At 49.3% G+C, this 8,030-nt stretch overlaps 1 protein-coding gene across 1 annotated transcript; it reads left to right on the top strand.

Annotated features, from left to right (window-relative positions):
* The first annotated feature begins 14 nt into the window (after positions 1 to 14).
* Positions 15 to 7,720, top strand: tex261 (testis expressed 261). Its single transcript, XM_088638704.1, has 6 exons — positions 15 to 232; positions 2,515 to 2,594; positions 3,168 to 3,321; positions 3,813 to 3,880; positions 4,994 to 5,096; positions 7,112 to 7,720. Exons 1-6 carry the CDS (start codon positions 163 to 165, stop codon positions 7,225 to 7,227), a joined length of 591 nt encoding a protein of 196 aa, XP_088494830.1. The 5' UTR covers positions 15 to 162; the 3' UTR covers positions 7,228 to 7,720.
* Positions 7,721 to 8,030: the final 310 nt, after the last annotated feature.

The following is an 8,030-nucleotide window of genomic DNA, read 5'->3' as shown; positions in this document are numbered from 1 at the left end:
TTGTCGTTGCCTATCAATATATTTTGTATGGTGTCTCTTCTTTTCTCTCGAAGAGACTAGTGGGAGGAACTTTGATCTGTTTCAATATTTTAGTCGCATTATCCTTCACGTTTTTTTGTGGTATTTGTACTGTATTATATAGTCTTGAAAGAAGGGGAGGAAATGTGGTTTATTTATTTACTCAGCTGGTTTTCTCTGGTGATACAGATATCCTTCGTCACTCTTGCTATCGGTAAGCTGTCTTTAGTGTTCACCCGGACTCTTCCTCTGCGGCCTCGGCGTCTGTCGCTACTGAACCCCGAAGCTGGGGCCGCAGCAGCCGGCCGCGGCCCAACTCGAGCTCGCTGGCACAATGAAATTCCCCGAAAGAGGCGGAGTTGCCAGTTTTACTGTAGTGCTGATTCCCGCTTACGTTATTTTTCTGCATCAAACTGCTTTTGTAGTTTAGTAAGCTCGTGATGAGCTTGTGAAGAGATGAATAATCAAATTCCCAGTCTTTATTGACGTGACCGATGAGTTTAAATGTTGCTAAAGGAGATACGATTACGACATTGAACGTATATTTACAGAAATCTTGATGGTGCATTGTTTCGTTGTGCATCTGTAGCCTGCAGCTGTTACAGATGTGCCACGACGTGTCTGGTTGAGGTCCGATGATTTTCAGTGGCGTGTTTTAAAGCAATTTTTGCTATGCCGCAGCTAATGCACTTTCTAAATAATACAATGTGTGGTTTGAATGTGTCCTGCTTGATGTTTTCCAGAGACGCTCAGGTACAGTATATGCCGGTACCTGATCGTTGATGTGTCCACGTTGGCACATCAGAGTGACTGATACTGGACGGATTACAGTCCATCAGTTTACTGTGCTTGGACCGCCTTGCCTACAGTTTCAACACATTTCCACGCCCTCGTTATGAAAGGCTTTATCTTTGGTGGGGAGCCGGCTTAAGTCCCCAGTCTTGCCCATGACTGGGCTGTCGCTGAAGTGGCTTGAACTCCGTGATCATCTGGGTCTCTGGGATTAGGCGGTCTACGTTTTCTGACGCGTCGATCCAAGCTGCTGTATTGGTCAAAACGCAAACACAAAAAGCAAGAAGAAGACAAGACACGAGACGAAATCCACATGACGGGTGTTCTCAAATTTGTTGACAATTGTGATTTTGTTTCCATTTCTTGATTTCACCACATCCACCAGGAGAGGAAGGGGTGTGTTTAAGGGCCTGTGTAAACTGCTTTAGCCCGTGCCGACTGTACAAACGGTGTACTCGGAGCATTTAAGAGCATTTGTCATGATTATGTTTAACATCACAGGTGTGGGTTGGCGTTGCACATGTACTGTTGGGTGAAGTCTTGTGAAGCCTGTCTCTCGACCTGTGAAAGCTGTTGTTTTTTTCCTGTCTAACTTTTTTTTTCCCGTTTTGACAAGCTGCGTTTTCGTTTTTTGCGGTTGGCCGGTGTGTAGTCGGGAGATATCTGGGGGCTGAAGTGAGGATACAGGGGTGTCAGGTGCACTGGGCTCCAGTGCTCACTGCTGCTCTGCTCCTTGCTGGCCTGTCTGTGAGCAGAAGCTCCTTTGCACAGCTGCCAGTGGCGGGAAAAACAACAGCCTGTTGTCAGAGAACGTGGCAGCAGCCCCCTGCTGTGGGTTTTCTTGCTGGATCCCACTCACACCCTGCGGAGGAGACGAGCTGGGAAATCAGAGCAGCACACGGCCGAGAACAGGGTGTGCTGAAGAAGCCATCAGCTTTCTCCACCTCTGGACTGTGGTGGCACAGTGTGGCACAGGCAGCCTGTGCAAAATGATGGCATCTGAATGAGATCGGTGCCAGTCGGCTTGGAGCACAGAGAGGTCCAGGGTTACCCTGCAGGTGCCATCCCTGAGACTACGAGCCACAGCTCTGCTGGCCTGATCGCTCGAAGCTCGTTATTCCACCCTCCCTCTTTGCTCCGTGATCTAGAGGCAGAACTTAGAGGGCTGCTATTGAAGTTACTTTCCTCTGGGACTGCGTAGCAAATTATTTTGGAAGAATGGATGTGTTTTCAGGGATCCCTGCGGTGAAAGGCTACAGTCACATAAGGACAAAAGAGGAATTTTACCACAAAGCTCCAGGCAGTACTTATTGTATTTGACTTCAGAATTCTAAGCGGCTTTGAACAGGCATCGTTCTGAGGGATAAAAAAAGTGTACAAAACTGATTTTGTCATTTAATTGTTTCTTTGGCACTGAAGCTCTTTATCCGCGGGCTCAGAAGTGCGTTGTGGTATTTGTCTTTCGCCTGCTCTGCTGGGTAAATGAGTGGGATGCCTGTGTGTGAGTGAGTTGGATCTGAGCTGTGCCAGTCTGTAAAGTCAGCCCTCTGCTGATGTGAATGCTTTGACTTGGTTCGAACTGCGGCATTACGTAGCCTTTACTTTACTGAAGTGTGAAATCTCTGTTGTCTTGGTGTGAGCGCTTCACGTCTCTGGGACTGGTTGACTTACCCCCTCTGTCGTCGTTGTTGTTTCTCTCTCCAGCTGCTGGTCTGTACTACCTGGCTGAGCTAATAGAAGAGTACACAGTAGCCACCAGCAGAATCATAAAGTACATGATATGGGTAAGTGGGACGCGGTGTGCCTTTCGGTGTCAGTGGCGACTATCCGTGTGACCCCTCTGTTCAGCCAGCAGGCCGGTTTCTTGAGGATACATCGTGCTCACCTGACCTGTGCTGTGCTGGACTGATCATCGTCCTGAACAAGACTGGCATGTTGGATAATATTGGTCCCATTCTGAGCACCAAGAAATATGACGTGATAGTCTGAGACGGGTGTGGGAAGGGTTTACTAAATTACCTTGGACATGAGCACCTGAGTGACGCGGACACATTTAACTTGGCGTCTCATTTAAAAAATGGGGCTATTTCAACGGGCCATAGTTCGGGTTTGCCTGTATTTGTCATTGCAGTTTGGATCATGGATTGCTTTGCTAAAGGTAAATGAATATGTACCTCCTGGGGAGCCCCACCCCTGGTCTCTGTGTGTCTTTGACATCCACTCTTCCGTTTCTCACTGGCCGGCTTTCCCATCTCTTTTCTCTCCCCTTCTTCCCCTCCTGTCCTCGTTGTGTGCGTCCCGGCCCCGTGGCGCGCTGCGCCTGCAGTCTGACAGCCGGCCTCTCTTGCTCTCGACAGTTCTCCACCGCGGTGCTGGCGGGGCTCTACCTGTTCGAGGGGTTTCCTGTGCTCATGGTGGGGGTGGGCCTCTTCACCAACCTGGTGTATTTCGGCCTGCTGCAGACCTTCCCCTACATCATGCTCACCTCGCCCAACTTCATCCTGTCCTGCGGTGAGTCGGGGTGCAGCGGCACACTGTACGTCCAGTACCAATATTAAAAACTGTTTTTTTTTAAATAAGAAGGGAGTATTTGTACTGAACCAGTTAGGGCGCTGGCTGAGGTGTTCCAGACGGCGCAGGTTCGAGCCCGGGTGGACGTGTCACTAGCAGACTGTGACCGGGATTCCTCAAGTGGAGTGAGATTTGTTGGCCTGGGTCTCTCAGCTACACAGCGCCCCCCGAGGGCTTGCAGCCTGTGGGGCGCACCTCTGCTCCCGTCAGCACTGAGCCTCCAGGACGTAGCTGTGTCGCCTGTGACTTGTTAGAAGACGGGGGACCCGAGGGTGGGCAGTTCAGAGTCCACTTGCTTGTGATTCCCAATTGGGTGGGTCTCATGAAGGAAAAGGCTGGTTTTCCTAAACTTGACAATCGGAGGATTTTCAGTTTTGCTCCATTTTTAGCTTATACCGACTTGCTTCTGACTTGATCCCTGTCTCCCGCAGTCCTGGTGGTGGTGAATCACTACATGGCCTTCCAGTACTTTGCAGAGGAGTACTACCCCTTTTCTGAGGTGAGAGCTCCGCCGTCTGCCGAAACGCTGTCGGCTCACTCAGGTCTGCCCTGCCAGTTCACGTGCACAGAGCTGCAGGGACAAAGACGGGATTAAACCTGAGGCAGCAAACTCATAGCAGATGCTCCATGACAAAACCAGCAAGTGAAACGTGCAGCACAGTGCAAGAAATTCTTCAGCATTCAGTCTGCCCCTGTACAAGTCTGTCTTGGCACGATCTGTAGTTTGTCTGATTTTGTTGCGGGCAGAAAGGTTTGAGCAAACATTTACACTTAAAGTGACAAATATTATTGAAGTCCAAAGCTGGCAACATGAAGGGGATATATGGAGGCATTTGGCATAAGAAAATTCTTCTTTGTATTTCCTCACTAATATTTTAGTGTCTTCCCATTTCACAACACAATTCTGCATGTAACCTATGCTGCCCAGCAAAAGAAGTGTCCCTGTATAATAGCCCCAGATTAACCAATGCCTGAATCCTCTGGTGAGGTAAATACCTCTAAAGTTGAATTGCAACTCCACATTTCTGCTAGCAGTGTTGTGCACCCATGGAGGACACTGGTCCACAGATCACGAATGTTGATTTTCTGGTTTTCCCCCAAACACCAGAAGATTTCCTCTTTATCTTGTGCTTTTCCTCTGTGGCGCTGTGGCTTCCCAGAGTCTAATCTGTAACCCGTGATGAGGCACGATTCAGGGCAGAACAGACACACTGCTCGGTTTCTTCCCTCTTTATAGACATAACAGCCTCGTGATGAGTGATTGATCTCAGGCTCCGGTTTTCATCCTGTGAAGTTCTTGAAGTTGATCACTTTGTCCCTTGACAGCCTCGTTAAGAGCAGATCAATTACTGTTGTTGGTTTCAATCCCTTTAGTACGTTAACTGACCTTGAAGCAGTTTGGTGACGGATGCAGACCTGCATGGTTCAGATAACTTATTCCAGTAATGATTCCAAACACTCCACAACGCAGTTAAACACTGACACTATGTATATTGAAATGTGTCGGTATATTTGCTCCTCTGCAATCGCCCTGCTTGCTCGAGCGAGTGAAGGGTCTTGTAGAGGGCGGGGCTGGTTGCTTGTTCTCCAAGCTTTGTTTCTGAACTCCAAGGTCCTGGCCTACTTCACCATCTGCCTGTGGATCATCCCCTTCTCCTTCTTCGTGTCCCTGTCGGCGGGGGAGAACGTGCTGCCATCGACGGTGCAGCATGGAGGTACGGGGGCCCTTCGCTGGGGAGGGGGGTGGGGGCTCTGCACTGGCCCATGGGAACCGGTGCAAAGGAATCACACTGCCAGCCTACTGCTGCACTGCTGAGTTAATGGATTTCAAAGCAGAAAATACTGAATCTTCGCCAGATTTAGATGCATTGTGTAGTTTAATGTAGTTAAGGGCTGGGTATTGCATGCAGCTAGCAAAAACTAACTTCAGCTATATAAAATGAAGAACGCTGAGCTGCACAGGTAACATAACCTATTCCAGTAATTATTCCAAACACTCCACAGAGGATATGACAAAGAACTGGGTTAATGTGGACACATTTACCTCTTGTCCACAAAGTGGAAAAGCAATAAAAAGGCAAACTGTTAAGATATATTGTATACCTAACACAGAATTCAAATCAAGGCATGTTAAAATTGTACAATGTATTTGTAAGACCCGATTTACAATATTGTGTATCGGGTGAATTGTGATCACCACGTTATAGAAAATATATTGCTGCTCTGGCATCTATCCAAAGAAGAGCAACCAGATATGCGCTGGGGCTTAAGAGAATGTCCTACACTGACAGCATGAAGGAACTGAACTCTTTAAATCTCGAACAGTTTCATTTTCTAACCACTATAAACAATACAGGCAAGCAACAGGCATGAGGCGGGATACACCCTGGATGGGACGCCAGTCCATCACAGGGCTCACACAGACACACACACTCACACCAGGACTGGTTTTCCCAGAAGCCAGTTAACCGATCAGTATGTATTTGGACTGAGAGAAGAAACTGGAGCAATGAGGGTACCTGATACAAGTATTCAAAATCCCCAAAGTCTTCTAATTCAACAGAGAGACATGAATCAGAGGACATCACTGAAAACTAGGTGAAGGTGGGGGAATGGAAGAGGACCCAGAAATTAGATTGAATTAGATCCTGAGATTGATTAATAATAATTATAATTGCTTACACTTATATAGCGCTTTTCTGGACACTCCACTCAAAGCGCTTTACAGGTAATGGGGACTCCCCTCCACCACCACCAATGTGTAGCATCCACCTGGATGATGCGACGGCAGCCATAGTGCACCAGAACGCTCACCACACATCAGCTATCAGTGGGGAGGAGAGCAGAGTAATCTAGCCAATTCATAGAGGGGGAGTATTAGGAGGCCATGATTGGTAAGGGCCAATTGGAAATTTGGCCAGGACACCGGGGTTACACCCCTACTCTTTTCGAGAAGCGCCCTGGGATTTTTAATGACCACAGAGAGTCAGGACCTCGGTTTTACGTCTCATCCGAAGGACGGCGCCTGTTTACAGTATAGTGTCCCCATCACTATACTGGGGCATTAGGACCCACATGGACCACAGGGTGAGCGCCCCCTGCTGGCCCCACTAACACCTCTTCCAGCAGCAACCTTAGTTTTTCCCAGGAGGTCTCCCATCCAGGTATTGACCAGGCTCACACCTGCTTAGCTTCAGTGGGTTGCCAGTTGTGAATTGCAGGGTGATATGGCTGCTGGCCATATCAGATTAGTGCACTGCTTCTTGGTAGTCCCCGTAGTTACATTTAAAACGGTACAGTATATAAACAAAATGGGGACCAAGTAGCAATGAAGGCTGCCTGCAGGAACAAGACTCCGCATGTGCAGGGAACAGGAGCAATAAGCGAATCGGTGTGTGTGAGAGTCGAGGACACAGTGAGGGACTAAGTCTTCACAGAGGTCTGCTAAACACTGACAGGGCTGGCACAGAAGCACAGCCCAACAGCCAGACTTCGATGTGTCTCACAGGGACTGATGGAAACAGTGTAGCACAGCTCTGACACTAATGATACGGAGCGAATCGTATCTGTTGGGGTATAAAGAGTCTTGGGGTTAATTTTGGAGCAACGGCATTCTGTGCTACAATGTTTAGCCTTCGTCTGTGTGCTCAGCCGGGGTGCAGCTGTTGAGCTGCGATCGTGCATGAAGGTTCCCTGCTGCTGTCTGACTGTGCCCCCTCTGTCCTGGCAGATGATGTGGTGTCCAACTACTTCACCAAAGGCAAGAGGGGCAAGCGCTCTGGCATCCTGGTGGTCTTCTCTTTCCTGAAGGAGGCGGTGTTGCCCAGCCGGCAGAAGATGTACTGAGGGAGAGAAGTCGTGCCGCGGAGGAGAGGGCTGGGGGCCTGCAGGATCCGCGCTGGGGGTGGGGGGAGGAGGGATGGGGCCCGAGGATCACCAGCACAGACCAACGGCCGGCCCGGCCTGCACGTGCCACTCTGATCATGCGCCCGAGGACCGCCGCCAGCAGTGCCTCCGGGAGGACCCCTCACAATCTGCGTTGGGAGTTTCTTATTTTCTCTGTTTTTTTTAGAACTGGTTATTGAATCGTCATTCTGATCTAGGAATGCAAGGACCTTGGATGATTAAGAAATGAGAGACTGTGACCAGTCCAGCAGCTGCGCTGCACAGTGGATTTGAAAGTGCTTGCCCAGCCAAGAGACTGGACTACCTGCCTGTGTGTCTGTGACTCTTGTCGCCTTGTGTATCACGTATGTAACAGATTCTCTTTCTGGTTTTCATTAGAAACCGGAAGGACTAATGGAGCAACAAAAATTAAACCGCAGTCCATTTCTCTGGGGCTCAATACCATTTGTGTTGTTGTGTTGGGGTTTTGCCACTCTGCAGGCACTTGAGAAGTTTGGGACAGGAGGCTTTAGTGGTGTGAAGGGCTGAGGAACAGACTGAGATTTCTCTAACACTCTAACCTGGCATCTGTGCCAGAAGAGAACTGCAGCCTGATGCTCAGATCATGCAGTCCAACAAGCACTGAAGGGCTTCTGCAGTGGAGCTGAGTAACCAGGTTCCAGCCAGCCACCTCGCCCTGCAGAGACTCCTGCCTCTGCAGCCCTCGGTGAGGGAGCCACAGTGGAGAGGCGCTTGGGAAGCCA

This window comes from Lepisosteus platostomus, chromosome 1, assembly GCF_059453375.1.
Source record: "Lepisosteus platostomus isolate fLepPlt1 chromosome 1, fLepPlt1.hap1, whole genome shotgun sequence".
Taxonomy (NCBI): Eukaryota; Metazoa; Chordata; class Actinopteri; order Semionotiformes; family Lepisosteidae; genus Lepisosteus; species Lepisosteus platostomus.
This window is presented reverse-complemented; position numbering and strand designations above follow the sequence as displayed.